The 13,099-nt window shown below is 40.5% G+C and overlaps 1 protein-coding gene and 1 pseudogene across 2 annotated transcripts; both read right to left on the reverse strand.

The window, feature by feature from the left end:
• Positions 1–260: 260 nt before the first annotated feature.
• Positions 261–2,724, reverse strand: LOC121800529 (annotated as a pseudogene).
• Positions 2,725–10,104: 7,380 nt separating this feature from the next.
• Positions 10,105–12,387, reverse strand: LOC121799385 (probable 2-oxoglutarate-dependent dioxygenase SLC1). Of its 2 annotated transcripts, XM_042198746.1 has the most exons (5): positions 12,209–12,387; positions 11,830–12,118; positions 11,300–11,547; positions 10,715–11,042; positions 10,105–10,532 (listed from the first exon to the last, which is right to left on the reverse strand). In XM_042198746.1, exons 2-5 carry the CDS (start codon positions 12,100–12,102, stop codon positions 10,281–10,283), a joined length of 1,101 nt encoding a protein of 366 aa, XP_042054680.1. In that variant the 5' UTR covers positions 12,103–12,118; positions 12,209–12,387; the 3' UTR covers positions 10,105–10,280. The 2 variants fall into 2 exon arrangements, with proteins under 2 accessions (XP_042054680.1, XP_042054679.1); XM_042198745.1 differs by lacking the exon at positions 12,209–12,387 and having other exon boundaries at positions 11,830–12,188.
• Between the last annotated feature and the right edge of the window lie 712 nt (positions 12,388–13,099).

Consider the following 13,099-nt stretch of genomic DNA (forward strand, 5'->3'; position numbering starts at 1 on the left):
AGATGAACTTGCGGAAAATAAAGTACAATAAAAGATAAAGTAACGATAAAGGATAAACTGAATTGATATTTCTTGAATGATTGAACTAAAGAACAATGTCCACTATTTATAATAGTGGATACTAACTTAATGAGCAAGACAAAAGATATGCAAAAGATATGCAAATCTATAATTAATTAACTAACTCAACAAGATTCGTAGAAAATGATACTCCACTCCACTCCACTCCACATAGGTTTGAATTTGTGTGACAATTATAAACAGAAATGTATGAGAATCAGGCAGCTGTGAGTCTGATCATCAGCCAGTACACAAAGGCAGCTAAGAAGAAGCTAATGAACCAAGCATTGTTGTAATCAAGCGCAAAGGCTTGAGGAACCGATCTCACCATTCCAAGCTTATTCAAGAAACCAGGAACCACAGGCAAAACCCCAACCACCAGCGCCCCAATTGCCGCCACATTGAACCCACCAGAGTAGTAGTAAGCTATGCGGCACGGATACGGATACGCGTATCAGTATCCGAAGGATACGGATACGCGGATACGGCTCTTTCCCAAACAACCCGATACGCGGATACGTTTTAACTATTTTTTAATAAATAATAATAGTGCATAATAAATTACAAAATAGATATTCTAATGTTATTATACAAATAAAAATAATAAAATTACAAAATATTAAAAGCTAAAGTCAATTTCTTTTGTGGTCGATTACACCACATCGATTTTTTGGTTATACTTATCCATATTACCAATAATATTGATCAAAATATTTATTTATAGTTACAAAATTAGACAAAGTTAATGGAGTAATAAATTGGCCCAAAAAATGAGCCCCAAATATACTCCTTTTCCATCGTGACTACTTCTTGCCCAATTCATTCTCCCATTTCCAATTTTCTTCAATCCCTAGTTGAGGCAATAGCGGCGCCTCCCCTTTCTTCTTCTTCTTCTTCTTCTTCTTCTTCTTCTTCATATCCGATTAACTGTCAATTTTGTTCCCAAATCGGATTGAAGTTCGTAAATTGAAAGTTGCGAAGTTCTTCGACAGAGATGGACGTTGATTTCGAAGAGGAGAACCTCAGATCTTTGCAGATAGAGGAGGATGAAGGCCCAATACGGCCCAGCTCGCGGATACGCCGAAGGATACGTATCGAATCTGAGGTTTCCCGGCCCAATACGGCCAGCTCGCGGATACGCCCAGGATACGTATCGACGGTGTATCCGTCGCGTATCGGTATCGGATACGTATCCGATACGTGATACGGCAACAGGGTGGCGTATCGGTGTTATATAGGTAGTAAGCCCCCTCCGGGCTCATCGTGTACAGATCCCCCACGCTCAGCTCCGTACCCTTGATCAAGTAATAATCCACCAGAATCACCCCCCGCCAGAAAAGCCGAGTACCCCACCAGCCACGTGTACACGAAGCTCTCGCTGGACTGCAGCAGCCTCCACGGCTGGAACGCGATCCCCACCAGCGCCGTCAGCAGGGCCCCCCTCCGGAACGTGAAGGCGGATGGGCTCAGGTTGACGAGCGCGTTTGCGGGGGCGACCACGTTGGCTGCCACGTTGGTTGTGATGATGGCCAGGCTTATGCCTAGTATGGCTAAGATCTTGGTCCAAATCCCACCTATTTTACCCAGAAGCTGTGGATTGGGCTGGAAATGACTTCACCGAATATGACTGTGGTGGATGAAGTCACTGCCAGCCCCACAAATGTGAATGCTCCCATAAACAAGGGGAGACCGGCTTGGCCTATGTTTTGATCACTCTGGCTCTTGGCGTAGCTGAGTGAAGTCCGGGATGTTTAGCGCTACAGTAGCCCAGAAACTGGTGTTTGCTGTCAGAGAAGGGAATAACAGATCCCAGAATTCGGAATTCGAAAGCTTTGATGAGAGGGAGAGCATGTGGCCGAAGCCGCCAGTTCTAACATACGACCACGTGAGGAGGGAGAGCGTGAGCAGGCTCAGGACCGGAGCTGCGTATTTCTCAATCTGTTGGATTCCCTCGATCCCGTTCCAGAATGTTCCGAGCTGCAGCAGCCAGAACACGATGAAGCACGCGAACGCCAGGGGTGAAGTGCCAAGCCAGTTTGCTGACTCTGCAAGGGAAGACGCTCTCTGGATGGAGGAGGAGGATTGCTTCACCCCCGATCCATGACTCGATCCCGTACCAGCCGCACCCAACCAGGGCTCTCAGGAGAGTGGGGATATTGGCGCCGCGAATGCCGAAGGAGGATCTGGCTAGGACTGGGAAGGAGATTCCGTATTTCGTGCCCGGGTGGCCGGTTAGGAGGTGTGGGAATAGGAGGATTACGTTGGCTGCCACCAGGCCATGCCCAGGTCGACTAGGCTGCCGGCTAGGTAGTATGATGGCACCCCCACCACTATCCCTACCCACAGGCTGGCCATATCCACTCCAGACATAGTCCGGTGGGCAGGGGGCGTCGGCTTTAGGTCATCGTTGATGAGGGTGGGGTCCGGCTCTGCTTCTCCAAACTGGGAGATTAATTGAGATTGATTTGATGATGATGATGGTGTCATTGAGGGATTGGGGTAGCATTTTGTGGGGAGGGGGGAGGATTTTCTAGTTAAGTTGGTTGGGAATATTGATGATTTCTTCAAGAGGTAGTTGGGCTTGGGGTTTTGGTTTTGGTGGTGGGGGTGGAGATGGAGATTGAAGCTCAAAATTGTGGACACCATGGGATTCTTGGAGTTGGAGATGTGTGGTATCTCAGAGTTTGACGATGATTTGGTGATGAAATAGGAATGGTGGAATTAAAGTCGCACGTCGCATCAATAACAACTTATTTTATGAAATAGTACTAAGTTTGAATTATTTTTTACAATGTAGAAGCTGACCAGTGAGAGGGGTTTCTCGCTTTAGTATCCTATGTGTGTTACTTTTGACAGATCGGATGATAGCTGGACTAGAATCATATAAGTCTGGCTTAGATCTGATGACTATATTATGAGTGTTTGATTTCACATGCTCCACATGCAATACATATATATTCACATCATAATGAATCTTGGTATTTGGATTACTCAAAGGAAGTGGCAAACTGGCAAATGCAATCAATAACAGAATCTTTTCATTTTTTCTATTCTCCATTTAAAGATGAAAAATAAAAAGAAGAGGACTTAGTACAAGAAAAGCACTTTAAATGGATGATTTTCTATTTACTACTAGTATTATTAGTTTGCTACTTCCCTCCGTTTCATAATAATTGAGTCATTTTATCATTTTAATATGTTCCATAATAGTGAAGTCATTTATCTTTTTAGTAAAAGTCTTAACACATTTCTTTTCACTTATTTTACTCTCTCTTATTTTATTCTCTCTTCATCTCTCTATCTTTTTCATTTTCTACTCTATTCTTTTTTTATTTATCTCATCTTACATAATTTTTCTTAAATCGCATACTGAAAATAAACGCATCTACTATTAATAGCGGGAGTATATAAATAAGGTCATAAGGAGAAAGAGCAGACAATTTCTTCCTTGCATTGGGCTGCCGTAGTCTATTGGGTGTATCCATGTCGGCCTAATACTAAGAGTGTCCACAGTGGGAGAGCCACGGCCCGTGGCTCGGGTGCACGGCCCCCACTGCAGAGAGCCGAGAACAGTGGCTGAGGGCCGAGAGCCGAGAGGGGCTGAGCCGTGGGGTGCGCGGCCCACCACTGCAGCGGGCCGCGTTTCGTGGCTCAGCCACCGAATTTTAATTTTTTTTATTCTTTCTTTTATTAAATACACCACATTTTTCCTCTATTTTTCTACCCCAATTCAAACACCACTCTCTCCAATCTTTCCAGTCTATTTTAATTCAACTTCTGAAATATGGATTCTGACGATGAACGGTACCAAGAAGCGGTAGATCTGGAGTTCCAAAACTTGGTTGCAGCGGTGCAACAGGAAGCTGAAGAGGCGGAGGCAGTGGCGGCGGTAGCAGTCCCTCGGCCGTTCTATCATCGGCGGTATATCGACCGTGACCATGCCGGGGCTGACCGCCGGTTGATGGAAGACTACTTTAGCGAGAACGCCCGTTATCCGCCAGAGATTTTCCGTCGGCGTTTCAGAATGTCGCAACAACTCTTTGTCCATATAGCGACGTGTTTGGCGCAGCAGTTCAAGTGCTTCAACTTGCGATATGATGCTGACCCGGCTTGTCGACATATCAGAAGTGTACGGTGGCAATTAGGCAGCTTGCCTATGCCGGGCCCGCTGGCATGTTTGACGAATACTTACAGATGGGCGAAACGACTGTCGTACAGACGTCGAGACAGTTTTGTAGGGGCATTAAGGATATCTTCAAAGGAGTATCTACGGAAGCCAACGGCCGATGATTGCCAGAGTCTGATTGATATGCACGTGACTGTACATCATTTTCCAGGGATGTTGGGAAGCATCGATTGCATGCACTGGGAGTGGAGGAACTGCTCGGTGGCTTGGAAGGGGCAGTTCACTTCTGGTTTCAAAGGCCGACATCCCACGATGATCCTGGAAGCCATTGCTGACTACCGCTTGCGAATCTGGCATGTGTATTTTGGGGTCGCCTGGGTCGAACAACGACATCAACGTTCTACGATCATCCCACCTGTTCAATGACGAGAGCCGGGGTGAGGGTCCGCAAGTTAGATTCATGGCCAACGGCACGCAGTACAACATGGGATACTATTTGGCCGATGGGATATACCCTCGCTGGCCCGTGTTTGTGAAGTCGATCTGACAACCCGTTGGGCAGAAGCAAACCTACTTCGCGAAAAAATAAGAGGGTGCTAGGAAGGATGTAGAGCGAGCTTTTGGTGTCCTCCAAGCGCGATGGACCATTATACGGTGCCCGGTTCGACAATGGCACGAAAATGATGTCTTAGACATCATGACTGCATGTATCATATTGCACAATATGATAATAGCTGACGAAGGATTTGCTGCAGAGCGATGGACACCGGAAGATGGTACTAGTTCGAGCTCGGGTATTGCCATGGAGCCCCTGCAGATGGGTGTACCACGTACTAATGAATACTTGATCCAGCGGTACACCGATATACGGAGCCAAATATCGCATACATCACTGCAAGCTGATATGGTTGAAGAGGTCTGGAACAGTAGAAGGAGCGCCGTAGAGTGATATGGGTTTTCGGGTTGTTGTTTTTAAAGTATAAAACTTTCGTTGTATAATTTTTCTATTTTATTAATATAATACAACGAAGTTCTTGTAACACTTTTTTTTGGTTAGGTTGTGAAATTTTTTTTATTTACAATCCAAATTATTTTATTTTAATTAAAATTATAAATATCATAAATTATAGTCTAATAAAATTTATTGTACTTAAATTAAAAATATCATTAAAAAAGCAAACAAAATTAATTTTAATTTTGGAGAGGGCCACATTTCGTGGCCCTTGTTATTTTTGGGTTTTACCATTGTGGAGAGCCACATTTGGTGGCCGGGCCAACTTTGGTGACCTTCAAGGGCCACCATTGTGGACACTGAAAATCTTTTGAAAAAGGATATGATGATGATTAACCCAATTTTCAATTAACAGCTATTGAAATAGTGGCAGCCCATTTGTTTTGTATATTTCCACTGTCTGTCTCTAAAGATAAACTAAGTTCGAATTCGATGATCTGCAATCTATTTTAGAAAATAAACAAGTATAACCCATTGGTGCTTATGTATAAAGAACGTAAAATGGTATACCAATCCCATGTACTCGAATTAATTATTCCAAACAAAATTATTTTTAATCATTAATGATTTTTTAAGTTCCACAATGATTGAAGGAAAAATCTTCATTTATTTAGAATTCCGAAATGCCAACCATGCATGGCAGATTAGCACAAACCACTCCCCGTTAAATGTTCTTTTTTTCTTTTTACTCCCGTCCATTAATAAATATCTCATTTCACTTTTAATATCATTTTTAATATATTTAGTAAGTGGATCATACATTTCTCTAACTCATTTCACTCACATTTTATTATAAAACCAATATATAAAAATAGGTCTCACCTTCCATTAACTTTTTTACACACTTTACTGCATAAAGTCAAACAATTTTTTAAACACATGTGTCAATCAAGTATGGGAGGACGGAGTGAGTATTAGAGCATCCACAACCGTGCTCTTGTCAGCGGCACGGTTGTGGGTCCGGCCCCACTTTTTCTGCCTGCTCTCTGGCAAGAGCACAACACTCACAGTTGTGCTCTTCCGCAAGGACGAGCACAATTAATTTAAAATTCAATTAAACAAAAACATTTCCATAATACTAAAATTCATTAAAAAAACCTAAATAATATTACAAATGACAAATAAAATAAAACGACATAATTAAAATCCTAAAAATTAAAAATTACATAATTAAAATACTAAAAATTAAAAAAACCACTACTCGTTGCCGAATTTCGCCCACATGTGTTTGATTAGGTCTTCTTGTAGCTGAATGTGGGTTCGAGTATCGCGCATTGTGTGCCTTGTCTCGATCCTCTGGCCAACCGTCGTATGCTCACCTCGGCGTGGGGGAGACCTCGCTGTTGAGCTTCCGGCTTCATCCTCGTAGTAGAAGCTAGCCGTCCTCGGCCCTTCGTCAGCTATAATCATGTTGTGTAAGATAATACACGTGAACATGATGTCGGCGATATTATTCACGTACCACAGCCGAGCCGGGGCCTTCACAATGTTGAATCGGGCTTGAAGGACCCCGAAGGCTCTTTCGACGTCTTTCCGCGCGGACTCTTGACGCTGCGCAAAAAGAACCCGTCTCGGGTCGTGCGGGTTGCTGAGCGTCTTCACGAAAGTCGACCACCTTGGGTAGATACCATCGGCGAGATAGTAACCCATGTGGTATGTAGTTCCGTTGACGGTGAAGTCGATCGCCGGTGCTACACCATTCATCACATCATTGAAGAGGGGTGACGAATAGAGCACGTTCAAGTCATTGTTGGCTCAGGCAACGCCGAAATATGCATGTCAAATCCATAGACGGTGGTCGGCGACCGCCTCAAGGATAAGTGTTGGGCCGCCGCCTTTGTGACTGCTTAAGTGTTGCTCCCTCCAAGCAGTGGGGCAATTCTTCCACCTCTAATGCATGCAGTCAATGCTGCCAAGCAATCCGGGAAAGCCATGGACTGATTCGTGAAGACGAAGCAACCGTTGGCAATCATCGGTGGTGGGTACCAGAAGGAATTCATCCCCGAAGGCTGAACGAACGCCCTCGCAAAAATTCTTTAGACAAAGGATTCCAGTGGACTCACAGATATGCAAATACTCGTCGAAGATGTCGGTCGTTTGCCCAGTAGCGAGTTGTCGGATGACACACGTACACTTCTGCAACGGCGTGATACTTTGCCGGCCGGCTGCATCTGGACCTGTTTGGAAGAATTCAACACGTGAGGACAATGTGTTGACAATTCGCATAAACAAGCGCTTTGACATGCGAAAGCGGCGCCTGAAGTAATCTGCCGAAAACCGCGGCTGGTCGGCAAAGTAGTCGACAACGAGCCTTTCGTGGGCTCCCTCCCGGTCCCGATAAATGTAGCAGCGAGTTGATCTAGTTCGTTGAGGAGGAGGAGCGGGGGTATTCGCCGCGACATATGCTTTGTAAGCGGCACGATGTTGTTCGTAGTATTCTTGTTCTTCGCGCTCCGCTTCTGCCATGAGATGGGTGAAATCCATTTGAGGTTTTGAGTGATGGATGAATGTGTTGATAGTTTGAACTCATTTTCTTTAATTCATTATTTTTTATAGCGGTGGAGGCACTCCATAAGGATGGCAAAGTGACGTGGCCATTGGACGGTGCAGAATTGGGAGAATTGGAAAGAACTCATTCAAGTGATCATGATGAAAGTTAAATTTATCGTGCATTTGGTTTGGAATTTGAACTTTGAACTTTGAATTGGGAGGTTTTTTTTAATATTTGAACTTTGAATAGTTGTTGAATTGAATAGGTGCTAAACATTGATGGATTGACCTTTTAGTACTAAATGTCTTTGGGTAATACTACTATCTATATATTGTTCCAAGCATGTAGTTTTCTAATCAATAATAAATACAGTATCCATTTTACATAGGATTATGTCATGACTATTTCATTAGTGAGATCCCTTCTTGTTTTCCTATACAGTATAGGAGCATGTCGTTTCATTGGATTAAGCATTTATAAATAGGTTGTTTTTATTTTTGTAATTTCTAATACAAAAGTACCTACATAATATTTTCTACAAATTTAAACACTAAAACTGCAATGCAGTGCAAGTGGTTGCCAAGGTGGGAATTTCTCATGTGCAACATCCAAGGATCAATACCTGTGAACTACAAAAAAAAATTTATTCGGTTCCGGTTCGGTTAACCGGAACGAAACCGACCCTATTCGGTTAGGAACCGAACCGAACCGAGGCCAATTCGGTTTCGGTTCCGGTGCTTCAATTTCGGTTCTTTTTTATTTCGGTTAACCGGGTATTCGGTTCGGTTAGAACCGAACCGACCGAATACCCTGCACTAGAGCTCACTCTCCACCAACACTATTTACACTGTCATTTGTCACTTTCTCTTTTACTTTACCAATTATGCATTAAAACTCGTGTCAAACCAAATTTTCATACTTTTCAAATGCAGATGAGTATATATTTACTCATAAGATACTTATAATTTTACAAATCGAACAAGCCCTTTAAAAAAACCAAAATCAAAATTAGTGATTATTGTCTATTTACATTGATTTGTCGACCAATGACCTAGTACAATTGATCTACATTTGGATTTCTATCATATAGGGGCGAATAATTTTGAAATCATATACTCCCTCCACCTGCCGTTACATATCACTAGTTTCAATTTTTTATCTATCCACCAATACTTATTACACTTACATTTTAACATTTGAGTAATGGACCCAACATTTCACTAACTCGTTCTTCTCATATTTATTATAAAACTAATATTACCTCCGTCACTGAAAAATATGAACTATTTCATTATTAGTCTATCCCTGAAAAAAATGAACTTTCCAATTTTTGAATAGTTAAACAACACATTAACATATACATCATTTTATTTACAACGTATACCATTACACTACACACTAATGATGTGGAGCTCACTCTCCACTAACAGTATTTACACTACCATTTATCTCTATCTCTCTTTGTTTACCAATCAAATTGTGTCAAACCAAATGTTTATATTTTTTAGGGAAAAGGATATGAGTAATATATTGAAATAATTTTACATAAAGATATACATATATTTTCATGGGATGGAAAGAGTAGTTGAAAACACCATGGCTCCACATCATCAAGACTAATATACTATTCTGACTTTCCAAGTCAAGAGTCAATAAGTTGTATACTAAACCACTAGATTGACGGAGTTACAAGTCTTGACTCAGCCGTCGTCTGTTATACTCAACTTTGGCCATAAATTCCGGCGCCTTCAACGTTGATTTGCTGTCCAGACTTGAAATTAGTAAATTTGTTATTAGCTACTTTAATTAACTTGTCCATTCACCAACGTGTACTAAATAATTACACAAAATGCGTGCCCCTGCATTTTTTTGTCAACGTGTTTACTGTTTACAAACACTTTTATATTTTCTTTTAATTTTTCAATAAAATTATATTTTTTTGCCTTACTAATTTTGTATAACAACTATTAAATCATCCTATAAATTATTGAATTATTAATTTGTTCTGACTTTGCAATTAAACAATTGATTTACTTTGATTTTACAATCGTTCAAGATTTCAGCACAGATATATATAGTTCAATAACTTACTTACATGGCATGTTGGACATTAACTAAAACAACGTCTAAATATGACGTCACATTTTTTACTGTAAAAGATACCGTATTTTACCAAATCAAATAATTCCAAATTGTTTTTTTATGTTTATACTTTTTTCAACATTGTCGATTAACTATGCATTGTGCTTTTGTCGTATCATGTTGGTAGTTTACTATGACATGTCTTTGAAATGAGGAGTAAAATATTATGCCTAAAGGATTTAGTGCGTGAAGCTCCTTGAATCCACTTTAATATACTAACTAGAAGACACAAACGCATATAGAAGTACACATAGCATAAAATAGACTAATATGTGATGAACACATTTTGTATCTCATAATTACAGAATAAATACATGGGATACGTAGTCAAGCCTTGTAGTAATAATATTTGAATCGCGTCAACAATAGCGCGCATAAGAAACAATAATTTTTAGATATAATTATATAAATGATGCTACAAAAGTGAAAAGGCAAAGAAGGTGCATATCCTAGCTTAAAACAATGCTCCTGGTGTGAAGGAAATTCTTATTTTTGGAGTCAGAAGATTTGATATAGTCTAGGAAAGTAGCAAAATCGGTGTCTTTATAGCGCCTAGGATTGGTCGGAGTAATGAGGGCCACGGCCGGCCTCACCGTGGAGGTGAAGGGGAAACTCAGCAATGAAGCCACTGAAATCCTGCAGTTTGTCGAATTCACCAACACTCTATGCAACACGCTCTTGTACCGCCCGTTGCTAAATATCTGCATATATCATATCCAACAAATTTCTAAATGATTGTACGTGGATTCAATGGGGTCCTGTTAAGTTGCTAACCATCTTAAATTGGCTAACTATGTCAACAGTAGTCAGCAGTTAGCAATTAACAAATAGTTAGCAATTTATTACACATGTACAATTAAGCACCATATATACATTAACATACCTCGAGGTGGTCGCCGACGTTGACAACGAAGGATCCGGGGATGGGACGAACGGTGAGCCAACGATGCTTGTGTAGAATCTGCAAGCCCTCCACGTCATCCTGGAGTAGGAGGGTGAGGAACCCGTAGTCCGAGTGAGGTGGCATTCCGACTGTCAAATCGGGTTGCGGGCAAGGCGGGTAGCAGTTCACCACCATCAGTTGGCTTCCATCTTCCATCTCTTTCATAATTGTCTCCTCTCTCTTGTTCAGACCTAGGCTTTCCACAATCGCCTCCACGATCACCATATACAATGCTCTTGTTTCTTCCGCATAATTCGCTGCTGACTCCCTGTTTACATCATAGATACCCGAATTAGTAGAATATGGGGTCCACTTTTTATATTATTTTTATAATAGAATGTGAGTGAAGTAAGTTAGTAGAATGCGTGATACCTATTTATCATTTATGGTAAAACGTGAAATGTGACTCTTATTGTGAGACGACAGAAATGACAAAATGTGACTCTTATTATGGGAAGGGGGTAACATTCGAATCAATTACACAAAACAAATAACTAATGACATTCAATTAGAATTTAGATGTACCTCAAGTCGATTGGGGAAGATGGCCAATGAGGGAGGAGTTGGGGCAGCGGGTGGCAAATTAGCTTCAGAAAGTCCCTCCAGCAAAACACGCCGTCGCGATTCTGATTGAAGCTGGTGCCGTAACGCACCGGCGCGTTCATATCTGCCGTCATGTACTTCTCCCTCTCCGACAACGGCATCTCGAAGAATCTCTTGCCGACATTCACCATCTTTTCCGTCACCTCCTCCGCAATTCCATGATTCACAAGCTGATATAGATATATATGTTATGACATAATAGCGTAATCGTGTGATCGAAACAAACAGAACTTTAAAGAGACATAGATTTACGTGTTGTGTTGGCTTTAGATTGTGTTTTCTGATTAGTGAGTTATGTGCCCTACTTATATATAAATAGGCCCAATAAAATAATTACATAGCTTAGCGTGTTTGGCTAGCGGGAAACAGTACAGGCTGAAGTTTTCTCAATTTCCATTATTTAAAATAAAGGAACACACACATAGAGAAAGAGGGAGAATTTAACAAGGAACCTGAAAAAAGCCAAAGTGCTCGCAGGCGTGGGCGAGGGAGTGAAGGGCCTGGCGGCGGTTGGGGCCTTGCAAGTGAGCAAAATCGATAACGGGAAGGTGAAGATCGGGAAGCTCAGCCTCAGGGCTTGATACATTCGGACGCTCGGAAGGTGGAAGCACGTACTTGCTAGGAACATGCTCGATCCCGTTCTCGTACATGGTTTTGACTCCTTTCTGATACAAATTTTCCGATGAGTCGTCGTTCCCCGTCGATATTTCAATTGCTGGAGACATTAATTTACTGATTTTTCTGCTTGTCAACCAACACATTAATTAAAAGTGTTAATGAGAAGATTTGGAGAGTGATGGAGTGGAGATGAATATATATGTATATTCTCACCTGAATAAAAAAGTCTCACGTGAAGGATATGAAAAGGGAGAGTTGTAATGGCGGAAATCATGGAGAAGGGGGAAGGGTTTTTATATCACACCAGTGCAAAAATAAGATAAAATAATAAGCTGAAACGGTAGCTAGTTTTGGGAGCTACTGGTTTCCATGCAAATGCAATTATCAAAACAGTTGACAATTATTGTATGACCTACTTGTTCATATAAATATATACATCATCGGCCCCATTTGCTTCCACTCTATTTCTAGCCAATTCAACTCAATTTTATATTATTTGTTCCAATTTTAGGTAAATTTTAAAGGATAATTTCCATTTCAATCGTAATTTTTCCTTGGTTTTTTGTCAGTCTTTTAATCTTTAATTTTTTTTTTGCAATTATACTATGTTTGTCAAAATCAAAACTAATGCTGTAGTATGAAAATATATGCGGTTTCGATATATCACAACCCTCAAAATATAATGATATCGATTTGTCAAAAACGAACATTATTTTATTTTTATATCATATTTTTATTTTTTTTATAGTTGTTTCAGTTTGGCATTTGTATGGTAATTGAGAATAATTAAAAGGTTATAATTTTATATTTTGCTTTTAAAAATTTTTATATTGATAAGAAATCAACAAAAATAATGATTTAAATGATACTTATTCTAAATTTTAATTGTGAGATTTGTATATTCTAATTAAAGTGACTGCCAATATGATCAAAGGTATAAAAATGTATACTCCCCTCGTCCAATAAAAATAGACACCTTTTCTTTTTTAGTTCGTTCCATTAAACTAGTTCTTTTTTATTTTTGATTATTTTCTTTCGTTAATGAGATGATACTCATTATCCACTAATAATATTTAGTGAATGTGCATAACTTTAAGATTTTAA

The sequence above is a fragment of the Salvia splendens genome, chromosome 4 (genome assembly GCF_004379255.2).
Source record: "Salvia splendens isolate huo1 chromosome 4, SspV2, whole genome shotgun sequence".
In the NCBI taxonomy this organism is placed as follows: Eukaryota; Viridiplantae; Streptophyta; class Magnoliopsida; order Lamiales; family Lamiaceae; genus Salvia; species Salvia splendens.